The 19935-nt window shown below is 33.8% G+C and overlaps 1 protein-coding gene across 3 annotated transcripts; it reads left to right on the top strand.

Moving 5' to 3' along the window:
• Positions 1-92: 92 nt before the first annotated feature.
• On the top strand, positions 93-18574 carry LOC111047824 (MPN domain-containing protein CG4751). Of its 3 annotated transcripts, none has more exons than XR_005570692.1 (12): positions 93-537; positions 1188-1919; positions 4192-4311; positions 7400-7546; positions 8394-8487; positions 8941-9067; positions 10013-10182; positions 11891-12139; positions 13042-13202; positions 13930-14022; positions 15712-16453; positions 16593-18574. XR_005570692.1 is itself a non-coding variant. In XM_039423152.1 (12 exons), exons 2-11 carry the CDS (start codon positions 1209-1211, stop codon positions 16375-16377), a joined length of 2538 nt encoding a protein of 845 aa, XP_039279086.1. In that variant the 5' UTR covers positions 93-537; positions 1188-1208; the 3' UTR covers positions 16378-16414; positions 16581-18574. The 3 variants fall into 3 exon arrangements, 2 of the variants coding, with proteins under 2 accessions (XP_039279086.1, XP_022189367.2); XM_039423152.1 differs by having other exon boundaries at positions 15712-16414; positions 16581-18574; XM_022333675.2 differs by having other exon boundaries at positions 15712-18574.
• The last annotated feature ends 1361 nt before the right edge of the window (positions 18575-19935 follow it).

Raw genomic sequence — 19935 nt, forward strand, 5'->3', positions numbered from 1 at the left:
AAATTTCAACATAAACATAATTTGATCCAAAAGTAAGTTAAATTTTGAAAATGTAATGCAATCACTCAGCACTCTACAGTCTTATTGAATCGGTTGATGTTGATGTTTGTCGCCGATCGCCGATATCGAATCGAATTGGGCATTTTGAAATAATACTGTCATCTAGTGGCTTTTTGGGTGATATTAAATATATTATTCCTTGATGAGTTTATTTATAAGTTATTACTTATTCATGAATTAAATATAGTTTGGTGTGTAACTGTGAATATCCCTTAAATCTAAATGATTATTTCAAAACTTATGTATGGAATCAGTAGTCAATTTACCTTACTACTTGTTTTTGAACCGTCAACTCATGCAATATTTAAAGAATTAATAGATTTAAAGCTACTGTAGTCGATAAAAATATGAAATAATATTCATTAATAAAAAATAAAAGCCATCTTTACTCATGGATTAAGTTAAAATTTCTCACAAAAAGTGAATCAACTCTTTGAACTCTGAAAGGGTGAAGTGGAACACAGCTTATAATCGAAGGTACAGCATCCTTTTACTATCACTTTTTAAAATATTCAGTGCAATATTCAATAATGTATAATTCATCCAGACAGACAGTTTTTATTTATATTTATTAACTAGATGTTTTGATACATATTACTGTTCACTGTCCTAACCTCACAAAACGTCTCTTTTTTTAAATTCTTTTACTACCTGATTGAAATTATTATTAAACTTTGTGAACACGTTTTTGAGGATTGTATTTATTGTATTTGAATATATACATATTTATTCATGATTCAACTAATACTTGCAGTCTTTTAATTCATGTTATTCAACTGTCACTCTTCTAGTGCCATTAAAAGTTCATTGAGGAATGTAACAAAACTTTAGCTAGCTTGATCAAAATAATCAAGAACTTGGCAAATCATAATAATATACAACATTATGGCACAACACATATAAAGCTTATGAGTCTCAAATGTCTACATATAAACTATATTTTTCCAATTTCTTCAAGATGTTGTGTAGTTTTTGGTCAGGAAAACATAAGTTTGTCTTACCGCCATATGATAGTCCATTTAGCGTTACCCAATGTGCACAATTATTTAGACAATAATTTGCTTACCTTGCTTAATGCTATTTATTTCTAAGATAATTTTCTGACATGTATAAACTTTGTGCTGTAGAACTGTGGCTAAATAGCGTGCATGATGGCGGTTGAGGGCGGCGAGGCAACTAGCTGTGGCATGGAGTCTGAGGGTGTCGAGGGCCAAGAGAAGGACACCGCAGACGGTACAACCCCCACCAGCACCAATACCCCCACCACCACCACAAATAGCACCACTTCCAATAGCACAACCACCAACAATGAAGAGGTGGTGTCCAAGACTTCGCTACTCAGTGAAATTAGTACGGCAACTACGGACAGTTCTACTGGCACCACTACGGAAACCAGTGCTAGCACGACAACTGTGACTCCTACGACTAATGGTACTAGTACAACAAGTGGTGCGAATACTACGGCCAGTATTACTGGCACAAATACTACGGCCAGTATTACTGGCACAGATACTGCGACCAGTATTACTGACAAAGATATTGCGACCAGTATTACTGACACAAATACTACGGCCAGTATTACTGGTACGAATACTACATCCAGTATTACTGGTACAGGTACTAGCACCTCTACGGCTAGTAGTTCTACCACAGTGACTGGACCCAATACAGCCATCGCTACTACTACGGTTACTGGCAACAATACTACAGCCAGTGCTACTTGCACAAGTAGCACCACTACTACTAGTAGCACGGTGTCTGCTACTGCCACTATCACTGGAACGGGGACAGCCGCAGACGGCGAACGAGAAGAGGAAGCCGAAGAAGAACATGAAGAGGATGGAGAATTTGTTGAAGAGGTTCTTATTCTTCTTATTTTATCTGTACTATTTGCTTACAATACAACTGTACATTGACATCTTACTTATGACTGTCGCATAGCTTTTCTAATAGTACATGTCAATAGTAGGATGCTTGCAATCAAAAAACAGCCACTTGGTTCTTGAGCATCAATTATTGATATTAACAAGAAATCGGCAATCAAATTATTGATTTTTTTCAAGAGTGCCAGATCATAGATGGCACAGTGAAATAAAATTTCAAAGAGAAACCAAACCAGTCGGGTCCATAAATATCAATTACTCTCACTATGATTTAGTAAAATTATAACAAGTTTTTTAAAACTTAATAAATATTTATTTATTACATCAATAGAAAACCTCAACATGTAGAGGCTAACAGCTTTGCCCCAAAACAAACCTCATTGAAGATAGATTGGTTTAAAATACAGTATGAGTACTTAATAAGAAAGAAAAAATAAAAAAAAACTAAATGTTCCGAAACAAGTATTATAAAGAAAACGAAAATAGAAAATTACACAGGATAAAATGAACTTGAATAAAAAAATCAATAAAACGAGAGTAGGTAGTAGAATTACCTTCAGTGAGGCCTAAATATAGTGAGGTTCTTCATTATTCTATGCAGATCACCCTAGTGACCAATTTAGCTTACCATACATTTGGCTCACTGAAAATTGCTTTTTCTATACATTTTGCTTCTATTGTACAAAAGCTATTTTCAAATGGTCATTTATTCCATTCAGTTACTCCAAATATGAATTTCTTCATTTGTTAATATTGTAAATAATTCGTTGAATATGTTTCCAAATTATAACAGCAAATATCTTCAAGCTGATTTTCCATCTATATCTGATGGAAATTAACTGTTTGTATTTCAATATTACCTACCTATGCGATCTGAGAATTATATCAAATTGGTTTAAGATATAATTCAAAACTTATAATAAAATATTTATTACTCATTTATCGATTAGACAGATTATGAAAAAGAATAAACAACCTTTATCCCTGGGCATTCTCTGAATTTAGTCGATTAACTTTCCAGGGTTAGGTAATGTTATACAGAGTGTTTACGAACTCTCTACCAATACTCTGAGGCATTGTTCCTGGGTGAAAAACATATCTAAATATTATATTTAAATAGTCCGGAAGTCTTCAGTTACTCACACAGCGGCCATTTTACTTTTTTTCTAAATACTGGTTGATCAAACGAAATTGAAACTTTGCACAATCTTTTATAACAACTAGACAAAGCTACCAAAAATTATGATAATTTTTCAAATTCATAAAACAAAATGGCGGTCATTTAAAATTGTGTTTATCAAATAACTCAGAAACCGATGGTTTCAAAAAACTTTACAAGAATAACTTTTTTCAGTACATTTAATTACCTATCGATTGGTACCAGGTTTTTTAAGATTGGACCAATATATTAACTGAGATATGACAGCTTTAGTTGTTGGTGACCCACCTTTAGAGGGTTATGTAACGTCATTTTTTTTGTTTGAAATGACCTAAAATCGCTTACTATTAACATGCAATGCAAATAGAGATTGTTGCAACATTCAGGCGACTCTATTAGCATGCCTTGGTTTGTACTACAACAAACTTTAAGTGGTCACTTATCACTAAGGCTGCCATATCTCAGTTAATATTAGTCCAATCTTAAAATACCTGGTACCAATCTATAGGTAATTAAATTTACTGAAAAAAGTTATTCTTGTGAAGTTTTTGTAAAACCATCGTTTCTGAGTTATTTGAGAAACAAAATTTTTAATGACCGCCATTTTGTTTTATGAATTTGAAAAATTATCATTATTCCTTTTTGTAGCTTTGTCTAGTTATAAAAAATTGTGCAAAGTTCCAATTTGGTATGTTCAACCATTATTTAGAAAAAAAATAATGAGTGAAAAAATCAAAATGGCCGCTGTGTGAGTAACTGAAGACTTCCGGACAATTCAAATATGATATTTAGATATGTTTTTCACCCAGGAACAATGCCCTAGAGTGATGGTAGGCAGTTCGTAAACATTCTGTATAATGGTATACTTAATATAGATTTTATGTTTGTTTGAGCTATGATAATCCTACTTTGATAGTCTCAACTTCTTGCATTCATGTGTGTTGAACTCAAGTTTTATATTCTGCACACTATATTACTTTTTTATTCCACAATTACATAGCAGCTTGAAGTGTATTGATGTTCATTATTGTTAATAGTGTATATACAAAGATAGAAAAGTAAGTTGGTGGTGGCTGGTGTTGTTTGCAGGACTTTGACGAAAGCAAACCAAAGCCCGGCTGCACGACTGGCCGCGTTGTCACGCTGCAAATGCTGCTGGCTGCCGACATCTTGCAACCCGGCGAGGGAACCATGTCCATCGAGTATTTGGTCAGCTTGCATCACGTTTTCACTCCTTTCAAACTCGAAAAACACTACAATCATGTAGCTTCGTGTCATTTCTAAAATCTGAAACTGTCTCAAATTCCTCCAGATATTCTTGTTAATACTATTTAGTATTGAATAGATATTAATAGTATTAATAGATATTTCCATCTAGTCTTGAGTCGTGTCTCCCCTACTAGAGAGAGTCTTGAGGCTTGACACTAATGAACAAATTTCTTCTAATTGATGACACTTTTTCAATTCAGTAATTCTTTATTGTCATATACAGTGCACAAGAATACATATATAAATGTTTTAGGCTATAGGAATAAAAATCAAATTACAAAAATATATTGCATTATCAACCAAGAATATTATACAAAATTTGCAAGTTTTGTAATACCTAAATTTGTAATTCCGATATACAACATTTCAAAAATGGCGCTAATTCTATCAATCTGACGGTTAGCCTTTCTAGAAAATTCCCAATCGATACGATTGCAGTGTGTTTCCAGTTTATTATTTATTTTCTCTTCTATTGTAAAATTGGTATTCTCACGATTGGACCAATATATTAACTGAGATATGACAGCTTTAGTTGTTGGTGACCCACCTTTAGAGGGTTATGTAACGTCATTTTTTTTTGTTTGAAATGACCTAAAATCGCTTACTATTAACATGCAATGCAAATAGAGATTGTTGCAACATTCAGGCGACTCTATTAGCATGCCTTGGTTTGTACTACAACAAACTTTAAGTGGTCACTTATCACTAAGGCTGCCATATCTCAGTTAATATTAGTCCAATCTTAAAATACCTGGTACCAATCTATAGGTAATTAAATTTACTGAAAAAAGTTATTCTTGTGAAGATTTTGTAAAACCATCGATTTCTAAGTTATTTGGGAAACAAAATTTTAAATAACCGCCATTTTGTTTTATGAATTTGAAAAATTATCATTATTTTTTTGTAGCTTTGTCTAGGTGCTATAAAAAATTGTGCAAAGTTCCAATTTGGTATGTTCAACCATTATTTAGAAAAAAAATAATGAGTGAAAAAATCAAAATGGCCGCTGTGGGAGTAACTGAAGACTTCCGGACAATTTAAATATGATATTTAGATATGTTTTTCACACAGGAACAATACCCTAGAGTATTGATAGGGAGCTCGTGAACACCCTGTATAATGATATACTTGATATAGATTTTATGTTTGTTTGAGCTATGATAATACAGTATATGATCCTACTTTGATAGTATCAACTTCTTGCATTCATGGGGGTTGAACTCAAGTTTGATATTTTTAAATTCTGCAAACTAAATTACTTTTTTATTCCACAATCAAATAGCAGCTTGAAGTGTATTAATGTTAATCTTTGTTAATAGTGTATTATACAAAGATAGAAAAGTAAGTTGGTGGTGGCTGGTGTTGTTTGCAGGACTTTGACGAAAGCAAACCAAAGCCCGGCTGCACGACTGGCCGCGTTGTCACGCTGCAAATGCTGCTGGCTGCCGACATCTTGCAACCCGGCGAGGGAACCATGTCCATCGAATATTTGGTCAGCTTGCATCACGTTTTCACTCCTTTCAAACTCGAAAAACACTACAATCATGTAGCTTCGTGTCATTACTAAAATCTGAAACTGTCTCAAATTCCTCCAGATTCTTGTTAATACTACTTAGTATTGAATAGATATTAATAGTATTAATAGATATTTCCATCTAGTCTTGAGTCGTGTCTCCCCTACTAGAGAGAGTCTTGAGGCTTGACACTAATGAACAAATTTCTTCTAATTGATGACACTTTTTTCAATTCAGTAATTCTTTATTGTCATATACAGTGCACAAGAATACATACATGAATGTTTTTAGGCTATAGGAATGAAAATCAATTTACAAAAATGTATTACATTATCAACCAAGAATATTATACAAAATTTGCAAGTTTTCTAATAAATTTGTAATTTCGTTATACAAAATTCCGACGACTGCATCGCAACCATGCCCACTATATATTATTTAATAAAAAAAAAACACAACAACGTCACTGCCACCGACACAGTTAACTTGATAATGTTAACTCTGTTGAAGTTGAGATATATTTTTCAAATGCACCTTCTATTACCCTGAAACAAAGTGTTTTTTATTCAAGAGATTTAAATTTTATCCATTCCAACTCGAGAATATTTGAATAAACACTGTGTACTTTTTGATTGGAATCTCATACTGCTATGTAGGCTACACTTCACTTGGCTATATATACACTAAGTCATAATATTATTAAAGTAAGCATATTCCCTTACACATCTTTGGTATGACATTTCAAAGTTACTAATTTATTACATTCAAAAATGGCGCTAACTCTATCAATCTAAAGGTTATCCTTTCTAGAAAATTCCCAATCGATACGAGTGTAGTGTGTTTCCAGTTTATTATTTATTTTCTCTTCTATTGTAAAATTAGTATTCTCACGATTGATCCAATAAATCAAACAGTCAAAAGGCGTGTAAATGCTGTGTGCTTTATTCATTCATGTTTGTGGAGCGAAGTTTTATCTTTTTTTTGCATGCTGCATTATTACTCTGAAACAAAGCAACTTTTCTCCACAGAAATTCAGTATTTCTATGTAAATAGCTTTCTTAATGCCAACAAAATAGTAGCCTATCGGTATACAGTTACTAATTTTTCAACTTTGTATAATATATAAAATATGTATGTGCAAAACAATATATATGGAGAAAGATGAATAAAACCGGGTAAACATTATCATCTGATTCGAATTAAGAGCTATCTTTAGTATCTTTCAAATGCAACGCAATAACGGTACCGTACGCAACATTATCTTCAATTATTGAAACTTTATTTATTAAAGTTGCATTGTCTAGTAATAAGTATAATGCGCTCATATTTAAATGTGAAATTATATTACTATATCGTGGCGAAAAATAATTACTTTCCATTTTTAAATTTGACAATATCTCCTACTCATCCTTGTTTTACAACCAAATTATGAGCTGTGACTCTAAAAACAGGTTTGTCTTACAGATTGACTAGTTGATTGAATTGATTTCTATTTGTTAAATTTTCTGTTACAGGGTCAGCGATTCATGGGTGATCTTCTTCCGGATGGAAAAATAAAATCTCTTGAGACTGATATAGTGTTTGCGTCGCCCAGCGCCTGGGCGATTCACTGCAAACGGATAATAAACCCCGAAAAGAAATCTGGCTGTGGATGGGCATCAGTGAGTTCACTTTTCAATTATTTTTAGAAGCAATTTCACTAATTGGTTCAGCTTGATACAGGTATATTAATATTATTTGAAATTTAAAATATTATCTTAAAGATCAAATCTTTGATGGGCTCTTTCAAATCTGCATTCATTCTGTGGATCGATGCATTTTTTGTACAATTGATAACAATCTGGAAGATCTTGAAATTGTGTATTTTATTTGTATTATAAACAAGTTTCCACAGTATTCAATAAATATTACAAATCTACAATATAATAATGGAAAGAAACACCAATGATTACACATTACGGGATAGGAAATTCATGAATGACGCATCATCACGTCTGACTACTGAACTGATTAACTTGCAATTTTACATAAATATTCTGAATTTACCGAGGATGGTCATAAGCCCTGATTTCATTGTTATTAATCAATTAATTCAAATTTAATAATAGAAAAAATTAATTTGTCATTCAAATTTCAATCCAACCAAACAGGGCAAACTCAAAGTGACTCCGTAGCTTAGTTCATGAATCAAAGGTTGCGGGTTCGAGACCCATCAAACTTTTATTTTTTTGGCTGAAAAATTGCAACTCTTATAAGGTTCATCCACGTGATTTTGAACAAAATAAGAAATTATTAATTACAATTAATTGAATTTTGAATTTGAATAATTCGATAATTATTCAATTTTTCAATTGTATCGTCATGAGGAGATCGCATTATTTCACAACACCAAATTTTTTCCCCGGTGCGAAGCACGGGTTACCTGCTAATTTAATTATTTTGAATATGTATCTAATACTAGTATATTGTATGTAATACAATACTAATTCCAAGAACACTTATTTTCAGGTGAGGTATAAAGGGACCAAATTAGAAATTTACAAGACTAGATACTTCAATAAAAAAATCTCTGATCAGAACAAAGAGAACGAAAACACTGATGGTAAGCTGGCATTTATGTTATACATTGGATTTTTTTTTCAATTAGCATTATCTTACTAAGTTAATAAACACATGTGAAATTTTGTTTATAATCAATCCACTTGAAATCATAAAAAGAGTTGAATTTTGTAAAAATAGCCTATGTAGTAGGGGGGTCAAATGTGTATTTTCATTTTTACAAACAAAAGACTCATGGCGCAAAATTCAACTGTGACTTTTAATTCGCTGTATTATAATCAGGTGTATCTAAGAACTCAAATCTCATTGTATGTCATATTTTTCCTTCATTTTCATTTCGTTTTTCTAGTATTCTTGTTTTTAGTAATCCTTTACATACCGTTGTTATTATGATAATATTGGTTTTGCTTCTGGAATTCTCCTCTGTCTTATATCGAGTGTGTTATGTATGTATACTGGAATTAATTGAATTAAAAAATGAATTTTATATTTTTAGAAGAAGAAATTGAAATGAAAGCGCCAGCACCATATCTCTTGAAAGAGATAAAAGACATTCCTCCTCCTGCTCCCGTGCCTCGAATTGTTGTCAAACATAGTGTTCTTGGAAATAGGTCGAGTTTACAGTAAGTATTCACAAATTAATAATAATGATAATATTTTTTATCCGTAATATTCCATTACAACATTGACACACACAGTAATACACAGAATAAAATTTATATAGGAAAAATTCCTTCCAGTATTTCAATCTCCCTTTTTATATCAAATTTCACAGTAAATCATTCATAGACATAAAATCGTTATTACAGTATCTTAACTCTTCATCTCTTCTCCAGTGAATTTTCAGTTCTATTTGCATTTCACTTCAACTATTGATATTGAATTTCCTACTTTAGTTGGAATAATATCTCAATTACTATAATATTAGCAAACTCTCTTCTTCATAGTGGTTAAGTGGATATTACCATAGAGAAACAATAGCATAAGTAAGATATTCCATGGTATAGGGCGTTTATGTCGCAACTTTTACTGTTATCTCAAGCCCATAGTCCACATAGTTCTATCCCGTGAAGGAGTGTGAAGGTAGTCTCTCATATTGTGCCGTTCGTGCACTCTCACCCGACCACAAAACAGTAAAAATCGACAGTAATTGGCTTGAGTTAACAGTAAAAGTTGCGACATAATCGCCCTATACCATGGAATATCTACTAACGCTATTTTTCTCTATGATATTAATAACCATTCTTCGCCATGACATCAAATAAATAAATCACTTTATTGTGAGCTTCACTTACAAAATGTCAACATTATTTATACTTGGCATCAATGCTTCCCATCCAAACGATGCTGATACTATAGTTCAAAGTGAATCTCATAATATTTCATCTCTGGCGAGTTCATAATTTTTGGTATTAGAAAAGCATGAACTACTTTAAAAAAATAAAAAGTTTCACGTAGAACATCTATGCTTTCCATACCAGTAAATAAGAACATAAAAAACATATTTTCAAACTATTCTTGTTTTCTGCTCATTTTTGTATTTTATGTTTTTCATTTACATTTTTCAGTGATGGCAATTTATTGGTGGAAAGCACTCCATTTTCAACAATTGGGAAAATTCAACCGTTTCTTGTGTCATTGGCAACGAATGCCGCCCTTGTCATGGACTTGCATTGTCATCTAACCACATCGGAAGTGGTGGGTTATCTAGCTGGCTACTGGGACGTCAATGGACACAGTCAGTATTATTTTCTTATTTATTGGATGAATGAATTTATATCTATCAGAACATTATTGACAGATTAGAAATTTGTCACTATTGGAATCAGTTGTTCGTACATCATACTACTTTTGTCCTTTATTATCAGTTGAATCTTGATCCTCAGTAATCAATTATTCAAGCATTATTTCAAGCAAGTGTTTCAATTAAACTCTATGGTCAATAAAATTTCATTAGCTCAAAAGTTCATATTTATCATAATATTAATTTGAAAATCATCACTTAGATTTTGTTTCTACCTGAACATATTCATGATCTTCGGAGGTTTGAAGTCTTCAATGAACTCTTTTTTCTAAGGCTTATTCGAAATCGCCTTGAAATATTTCAGATAAACTTCTAGTAAATTGTGAGCTTTAATTTTTTTGTACCATGTCCATAAGACGCATAGTTTTAGAGATGGATTTCCGTCTATACTTTTTTATGCTGTTTACTAACATTTTCTTCCCTTTGTACTTGTCACTTTTCTCTGTATTTTTCTCTATGAGCATTTAATCTGTACAATTATCAGTAGTTTGTGTTTCAATTATCTTTTTTATTTCTACAGAGCTACTTGATAGTTCCTATAGAATTACTAGGGAGTGCCTCAGATCTGTGAGTGCTTATTCCAGACACACTGAAGCAAGTGGGACATGTTTGTACATTCTTACATCATAGTGTTCACTTTGCAGGCTGATATACAGAGAGTCCTAATTAGGCTCTGTTTAATTAGGTTTGAAAGGTAAAAGGAAAAGGTGAGGCTTAATTCACCTCGACTCAAATCGTACGACTCCAGTCGAGGATACTCCAGTCTCTCGACCTTACGACTTTCTTGCTCATTTTCACTTCTTCAGTTTCATGCTACTCCATTTCTGACCTTACATTATTAAAAATATGAGATACTATTCGTCACTTCTGCGCATATAACAAATTTTATAATAATTATTATGAATATATTGTCTTATCTTATTCTTATTACTGTCTTATCTAAAATGTTAAAACATCACTTTCATTGAAAATGCTTGGTACTATGCAACTCAAGTCGACGCTCGACTCAGTCTCACAGTCTTGAGGTCGCGGAGACTAGAATCGACTGGTCTGAGTGTCACCATTTGAAAACACAGTCTCTTCTCGACTTGAGTCGCGTAAGTATGAGTTGAGCCTTAAGCTGCGTACAGATATACGCGCCTCCAACCCGCTCCGCGCACGCTCCGCCCTCGTTCCTCCATCGCTCCGCAGTCGCTCCGCCCCCGCTCTGCAGTCGCACCGATCATGAACGTTACGGGAGATGTTAGCTCTTCTCGCGTTCCACTCTTGCTCCCCGGTCGATCATCAATCGATCTGCTCGAGTGACGTTCGGTTGCGGAGCAGAGCGAAAGTCTGTACGCACCTTTAGGTTCTGGCTTATGGCAATATGTTGATATTATTTGAAATTTATTGTTCAGGATACAGTATTAATCCAGAATATGATACGGTATCATATGAATATAATATGATACTGTATCCAAAAAGCTACGGGATCCAGACAAACTGAAATTTCGCACATCTGAGATTCTCCCGATCATCTAATTTTCGCACATTTCCGATATCGCACATAATATGAATGACACCCAATTGCTAGTTTCCTTTATTTTTCGAATACCCAACATTTAATTTAGTTTTAAAACACAAGTTTTGATTCGGTTTGCAGACCTAGCGATCACACACGCGTTCCCGTGCCGCTGTCGGCTGGGAGACAAGGAGTCGGCGCCCATGATGGAGGCCGAGATCTGCAAGGCACTGGAGCAGCGGCGACTCACTCTGGTCGGCTGGTACCACTCCCACCCGTACGCCCCCGCCACCCCCACCATCCGCGACATCGACTCCCAACTAGAGTACGAAATCAAAATGAAGGGCAACAACGATGCCAGCTACACGCCTTGCGTTGGCTTCATCTGCTGTAAGTAGGACTACTTTTTTAGTATACTCGCACTTTTTGATTTCTTTCTTTATGTGAGATTCATTCATTCATTCATATAAAAAACAGTACAATGATATAAGATATTCATACTATCTTTCAATCCAAACTAAGTTTATTTTATCGCCTTGAAGTAAATCGTTCAATATCATGGTCGATTTACGAATTTGTTGTTTAGAAATGGGAAGAGAATTCAAATATGTTTCAGTTATGATGACCGATTCACTAGAATATCAATAATGTCAACAATATGATTTTTACAGCCTACAATTATTACTAAAAATAACAACTCAATTTATCTTCAGAAAATGGAAAAACTTTCTCAAAAATTAATATTTCGAAGACTCATTTCTTATCCAATCAAAAATATCATGAAGAATATAACTATCCTCAAAATTTCAAAACGTTGAACTTTAGGCGCTCATATCTCAAAAAGTAACAATCCGGAAAAAATGTCCTGAGAGTTTTTTTTATTTTGATACCTTGAAAATATCCAAATTGAGAAACTGAAAAATATCATCAGTAAAAAGTTTTTTAGCTGCACGCACAGCCTTAACATACTTTAAAGGATTCCTGCTCTCGAATTTAACAAACTGATGTATTCTTTAAATACGTATATCTTTTGATGATTTATATTTTATATCTTTTGTTTTAATAATAATTAACCAGTCACATTATTCTACTAGGAGTTTTGTCTGGGAAAGCTGTTGAATTCTCTATATTAATGAGAATGCTCACATGTGAAATAATTCTTGTTTAAATTAACATTCTCAAGACATACAATATTAATACCACAGATGACGATCGCAAAAGTTTTTCTCAATATTAGTGCTTTGACACTAATAATCTACTGTGATATTTTTTATAATTCTTTGTTTTTTTAGCGCCTTACCACAAAGAAAACACGTCACTGGAGTCGGTGATGACCTGCTATTGGGTGATTCCTCCTCCTGAGAACAAGCCTAATGAGTATGGCAAGCCAATGATGATGTCCTACAGTGTCCTTCAAGACCAGTATCTTTCAAAAGACGCTCTAACAGAAATGGTGAGTGTTTGCTATAAAAATACAAATTTCCAACCTTTTCATCATATATGGTCAATAATATAGGCCTATTAATGTAATGAATTGAACTGTATTGGAGGAAATTTCTTCGAAAAGTGTTCAACAGCCTAAATCTGGATCTTCTTTAAAGACAATAGGTTCGATTAAACTATCCACTTATAATCTTCACCAATGCATTCAATGTAATTGGGCGTGTAAAAATACATGGGACAAGAGAAATACACTTCCAAAACAGCATCATCAATTTTTAGTTATTGAAAGCTCTGTATTATTTCGTACGGTTCAAACAATTTTAGTTTTAGAGTGAAGATTCTATTTTCAAATTGTTAATTCAGAAATATAACACAAACTTGATTCGAACTGTTGGTATAAATTGCAAAATAAGCAGATTCATGCATTCTTTGTACGTGATATAAATCCGACCGAAGCAGAGTTTTTTTATAAATACATAATCAGATCGAAGTAGTATTCTATAAAATATTGTTAACAAACTGTGTAATGCGATTCAATAAAATCAAAATACTTTGAACGATTATCTGATTAGCAAAATACACACCAAATAATCTGGTTCAAACAGAATAGAGTAGATCCAAGTATTCCATATCCATATTGTTTTTTGTATAATTTCAAAGATTTAATATTCAATATTCAAATATGTTGTGCATCAATACAATTCAATTTATAGTCGAAATCTTTTCTTTTTTTTCAGAAAAAGTGTGCCGAATTCTACAAAGTGGATCAGGACTTTGTGAATTTCTCTGAGAAATTTAAAAATGGCGTGTCATTTTTAGAGAAACTGAAGGTAAGAGGATCAATTGAAAATGTATAGCTTTGATAAGTAGAACATATCATTTGATTCAAGGGAAAATTAATTAAGTGAAAGGGAAACTAAAAATTGAGAGCTGTCTATTACTAATCAGCAAACCTGTAGAAATATTCTATTTTATGGAAATATTTTGTATTGCATTTGATTTACTTTTCACATTTCAACACAATATTCCTGGCTAAAAAATGAATTCTTCAAGAATTTAGAATTTTAAAAGTTGAAATAAAATAAGGTATTTAATTACTCCGTTTATTAGAGTTTATTATTACTTTAGTCTGTATGAATCTTAGATTGCAGCATTGATCTTATGTAGTGCAGTGCTGCCAGATTTCACCGAATCCAGAGAGCCTATGAGGAGCTAATTGTATGAGAGAAATCGCAAAAAAGAGAGCGCAGGTCTTTTTGGTGGAATCAGCTTAAAAACGGCAACATTGTGCTCCTATCGTTGTTTTGAAACAACATTAAACATGAAAAATCATGCATAATGTGGAAAAAAGTATTTTTCATACTTGGATTATATTCCTTAAACTATCGTGTAGCATCCCACTATAGAGTCCAAAGAGTTTGTAACATTGACCATAAAACCCTGTGCTGCAAACTCTTGCTTCTATTGTTGTATTGAAATAACATTGGTCATAAAGCCCCGTGCTGCAAACTCAGGTTTGCATGGACTGTAGTAATTGTTACATACAGCAGTGGTAATGATGAGATAGTATGGTAATTCAAAGACAATAAATTGATCCAATTTGATTAACCATTTTTAGATAAAATGTGGTAATTCACCTTTTTCATTAAAGGCACTTTCTATCTTGTTACTTATTGCTTGCAGACTTATATGAGAATGATAATGAACTTTTCCTCCACATACTGTCTAAATTGCTTACTTTACCCCCTCGAACATAATACTTGAGTGTCACTTTTTCGCTCCCGGGACGAAAAAACAGAAAAACTCCCTAGGGCGTAAAAGTAACTCCATTTAAATAACTTGGGAAGCATCTCTATTTTGAAAACTTAAACTTACATTTGAAATAGGTTAGAAGGTCTAAGATCAGATGAGGAAACATAATAGAGTTGTATGTCATTGAGTCAACTGAATTCAATACCTTAACCAGAAATTTTATCAACCCATGAAATATAATTATGTTTGTATGATATTACATATTTAATATTTTTCATCTGCGATTCAATCTGAAATGCGCGAACTGGAGTCAGCCATTGTTGATAGTCGGCTAGCTGATAATTGTTACAACTTTTGCCGATAGATAGCGCAATCGGCAGTGCCAACCAGACGACCGGTTTTTAGGTTTTAGATTTTAGGTTATGTTGTAAAAGAAAACATTGTCACCAATAACGTGAGTTATTAAAATTATTTGATTTGCATATTCTATAAAAAATGTAGGTGGGAGAAAAATGTTGTGTACATCACGAGTGAAAAATGCTTTTTCTCCCTCAGGGAAATTGTTGCCCTTGGCTTAGCCTGGGCTTCAAACTTTTCCCCTCAGGGAGAAAAAGTGGTACTTTTCATTCTCGATATACAAATAACTATTATTCTGCCTTTGAACAAGACACCAATTAATACAGTAAATATAATCAGATATTGAAGATATTCTACCACATTGATAGTTTACTGAGCATGAATAATTCAATACAACAATCGTTTTGCAGACGACACTGAACTCGAAAATGCCCCGAGACCAGGCAGACGGCAGTCTGTGGAACTACCTGAGCGAGCTGCTGTGTGCGGGCAGCACAGGAGTCTCCACACCGCCCAAGATCACCACCCCTCCCCCGCACCCGCTCTCCCTCCCCTCCCACTCCTTCCTGGTGCCATCCTCGCTGCCCATCAACATCCCCAGCACCAGCAAGAGTGCAGGGGGGTCCCTGCTGGGGGCCGAACTGGCCAATGCCTTGTTTGGCAGTGGCAAGTTTCCGTCCCCTGCCTCATTGATGAGCTTGTCGTCGATCTTCCCAGCACCGCAGCCGGTGTCAAATCACAGTACGAAGAGTATCCTCAAATCGTCACCGTCTCCCGCCAAAATCTCGAAGACTGAGGACAGTGGCACGTCAACCTCCGTATCGTTCCCCATCCACACCAACACATCAAAACATCACTCGCTGCAGGTCTCTTCCCAGCTCCAATCCCAGCTGCACTCGCATCTGCAGTCTCAACTGCAGTCACAGTTGCATTCCCAGCTGAAGTCGCAGCTGCACTCTGTGGCGCACATGCAGAATCAAACACAAACCTCCACGTCACAGACTGTGCCCACATTACCCTCCTACATGAGCAGTTTGGACAAGAATTGTACAGTAACTAGCAAACAGTCCAGCTGAACTTGTGGAGGCGGCAGTGCGGAATCAATGGTAAACATTGCATTGACGAACAAATCCATTACTGCATTGATATCACATTGATACAATGTACTAATTTAATTTACAATAAATTATTTCATAGTAACTTTCAAACAGTCCATCTGAACTTGTGGAGGCGGCAGTGTCAATGGTAAACATTACATTGACGAACAAATCCATTACTACATTGCTATCACATTGATACAATGTACTTATTATAATGTAATGCTATTACATTACTATCGATGTGATTTACAATTATTCACTTTGGTAATATGAGTATGTGCTTTATTAGAATTATTAGGGTTTAGACTATTGTAGTAACATTTTGCAATAAATTGGACCATTAGAGTTTTGTGTGAAATAATAATAATTGTTGAAGAATGTTGACAGAAATGTAGTGTGTCATACAACGATATGAGATGTATCAGGTGTGACCTGAGTGCTATTGACACCAAACCTGAGCCAGCCAGGTCACTCCATATTTATTTATTCAAAAAGCATGAACTTTGACCTTTGCTAGTGGTTAAGGCTACCTGGTTATATTCCCCTCCTAAGTGATATTCACTTGTTCGAACAACTTACATAATGATTTTTTATGTATTTGATATTAAATCCACAAGTTTAGGTGAGCTATGATTAAAATAAATGCCAAGTGGAATGGTAAACGGCTTATTGATAGCTTATCAAAATTTTAAGCCATACAAGAGGTATACTTATCTAGTAATCGACTGACTATTCTACGGTGGCTCACCAAAACATCGAAATCATTGAAGGCTGTGTCGCCAAATTTTTCACATTCCAGTTTTCTATAGAGGAAATGCTCATTTTAATAAGTGTGAGAATAGGTAGTTTGAGTACAATTCTCAAACTTTTGAATATTAACTTTTTAAATTTTTTATTGTGGATGATGCCCACATAAGCTTTTAGTTTGTGCGTGGGTAATAGAAAGTTTGTGGATGATTTGATGCTATGATCAAACGTCCATGCCTTCCGGCGGGATTCAAACCCACGACCAGGCAGCACTAGCAGACTGAAGGGTGCCCCAATCAAAATCATTCGATAGATAACACATAACAAACGTTGAAATAATATGAGCAAACATAATATAGGCCTATGAGTTGTATGACATATTCATGTCAATTGAAACCCAGCAATTCATCGTCTTTCTTGAAACGTTTCAAAATGTTTACAGAAGTAAAGAGCATGTAATTTATTGGATTAGCTGAATTCTAATAGATATATTATTTTGGTATGTTTTTATATTTGTGATGAATGACTGTGTATCAATAGCTAATGTTAAGGTAGTATAAAGTGTCATAGCATATTGTATTATCCGTTCTGATATCAATGGATTTTTATTCCATACCTGAGCGCAGGAACGCTCAGGGTAGTTGTTTAAAATTAATGATCTTTCACTTCTAGTTTAAGCTGGGAAGAATTGGTTGGAAGTGTGTGGAGCAGGTCATCCCACTCTTCAAATCAATTAGTTTCCTGTTTTTGAGCAATATATCTTTCAATTCATGAGATAAAAAATTGTATATTGTTAATCTTTTATTGAAAACTTATATTTTTGAATATCAATTAATATTAGTAGTAAAATCTTCGATTAATATTCTGCGGATCAAATAATATTGTCATGTACTTATCTTGTTTCAAAAATTGCACTGTCTATTTTATTTTAATTACGGATTTTTCTATCTTCTTTGTTCTTTTGAATAAGAAATTCTCTCATCACATTTAGATCGATGAAGTCTCTGAACTGTATGTTTCCAGATATTTGTGTAGATATTTACATTAATTTATACAAAATCTCAAACTTATCTCACAATATGATTGTGAATATTAATTTTTCTATCATAACGTGTCTTATATAGCTAGTTGTATATAGTTTTTTCTATATTATTGGACTCATTTAGTGATGATATAAGTGTTTGATATTGTGATATTTTCCAACTGATTCTTTTCAACAGTATTATAATTTTACAGTTAATTTATAGTTTTATAAAGACACAATTTTTCAAATCTTAGATTATGAAATGTATGTATAGCAACAAGTAGAGGAGAACGACTCAAAAGACCAACGTTCAACGGTCAACAAAAGATAAATTAGATTTGAAGCTTTGTAAGGAATTATAACTAATGTTGTTTTCAAATAAATCATTTTCACAAGACATAATTTTTTATTTTATCTTTGAAAGTGAGTCACAATAACCTTGCTAAATTTGACGCTCACGGACGGTGGGAAAATGTGTTCTAGAAAAGTTGCTTTCATCATCATATTAAGAAGAAACAAGAAAAATATTTCAATAATCAAGAATTTTGAATGAGTGAGTTCACTCATTCCTCTTATGTCCTGCCATTTCATTCACATGAACTATTTTTATCATTACGATATTACACTATCAATTATTCTTCACGTTAGAAATTGAGCTAGTAAGCTCAGTCTGATTTCTACTATTCTTGATTCTATTATTATTATACCAGCAATTGAAAAAAAATAAAGGTAAAAAACTACTCTCTTCCAAAAAGGAACTTCTTGACATTGCTTTGCATTCCAATTAATTTTCCCGATAATATTTATCAGCATATTCTAATTTTAAGAACCTTGGAAACGTTTCCGCAAATTCGAATTCTGATGTATAGTAGAACTGTAGAAGCAGAATAATTAGGCTGTAACTCATCCGGAGGACTTATAGAAAATGATAATAAAAGCGGGTCTTTCTATGTCATACTGTAGTGCTGTAGTATTTTGACTATGATAATATGGTCAACCATAGACTTAATAAATCCAACATTGTTGTAGAGTTTTCCAAGATGAAATATGAACATATTATTTAGTTTTTTCTACACAAATAATGTAGTTTCATTCACACAGAACTAAATGGTCTGTATGCTCATGGGATGATCGTTAGTAAAGTAGTATCACAGACAAGTAACACATGCTTAAATCTGTAGTAGTATCGTGAAGCACAAAAAAACTCAAATTTTATGCAAATTAAACTGTGCAGAAAACAAAATATCTTATATGGTAGACTATTGTATAATCATAGGGTTGGTAGCCTAGGCTGTAAACCTTTTGCAGCCGTAGGCCAACTAGACTTTCTATCATTTGATTTAAACAAATTTCAAACCAGAATATGGAAATAATTAGATCGCAGTAATCTAGATGTATTTAGACAAACAACGCTGTGAAGGAGACTAATTTGCAGGGGGAACAAAACTATACGATTGTTATGGGGATGAAGCCCGTACGTGCTATGTGATGTCCATTATTGGCTTCGATGTGGTGTCGATTTTATTGGCTTCTATATGAGACCTCTGAATCGTAGATTACTTTTGGTGTGTGTGTGTGTGCAAGCGTGCGAAGAGGCGCACACGTCCCAGCGGGATCACACTAATGTCCTCTAATGACCGGGTTTCTCCCAAATCAAACCTATATTCGCCCCACATTAATGCACGCTCTCATTCTCGGACCTTTTCTTCCCCAACTAACTTATCCTCACCCATTTTGTTGGCACACACTATTTTATTATCGGT

The sequence above is a fragment of the Nilaparvata lugens genome, chromosome 3, assembly GCF_014356525.2.
Source record: "Nilaparvata lugens isolate BPH chromosome 3, ASM1435652v1, whole genome shotgun sequence".
Lineage (NCBI taxonomy): Eukaryota > Metazoa > Arthropoda > Insecta > Hemiptera > Delphacidae > Nilaparvata > Nilaparvata lugens.

Bases quoted from the DNA above. Each gene is read 5' to 3' on its own strand.
- LOC111047824 (XM_022333675.2), top strand. From the start codon at position 1,209: ATGATGGCGGTTGAGGGCGGCGAGGCAACTAGCTGTGGCATGGAGTCT. The intron at 8,488-8,940 runs GTAAGCTGGCAT...TTATATTTTTAG, and splicing joins AGAGAACGAAAACACTGATG to AAGAAGAAATTGAAATGAAA. The intron at 9,068-10,012 runs GTAAGTATTCAC...TACATTTTTCAG, and splicing joins GGAAATAGGTCGAGTTTACA to TGATGGCAATTTATTGGTGG.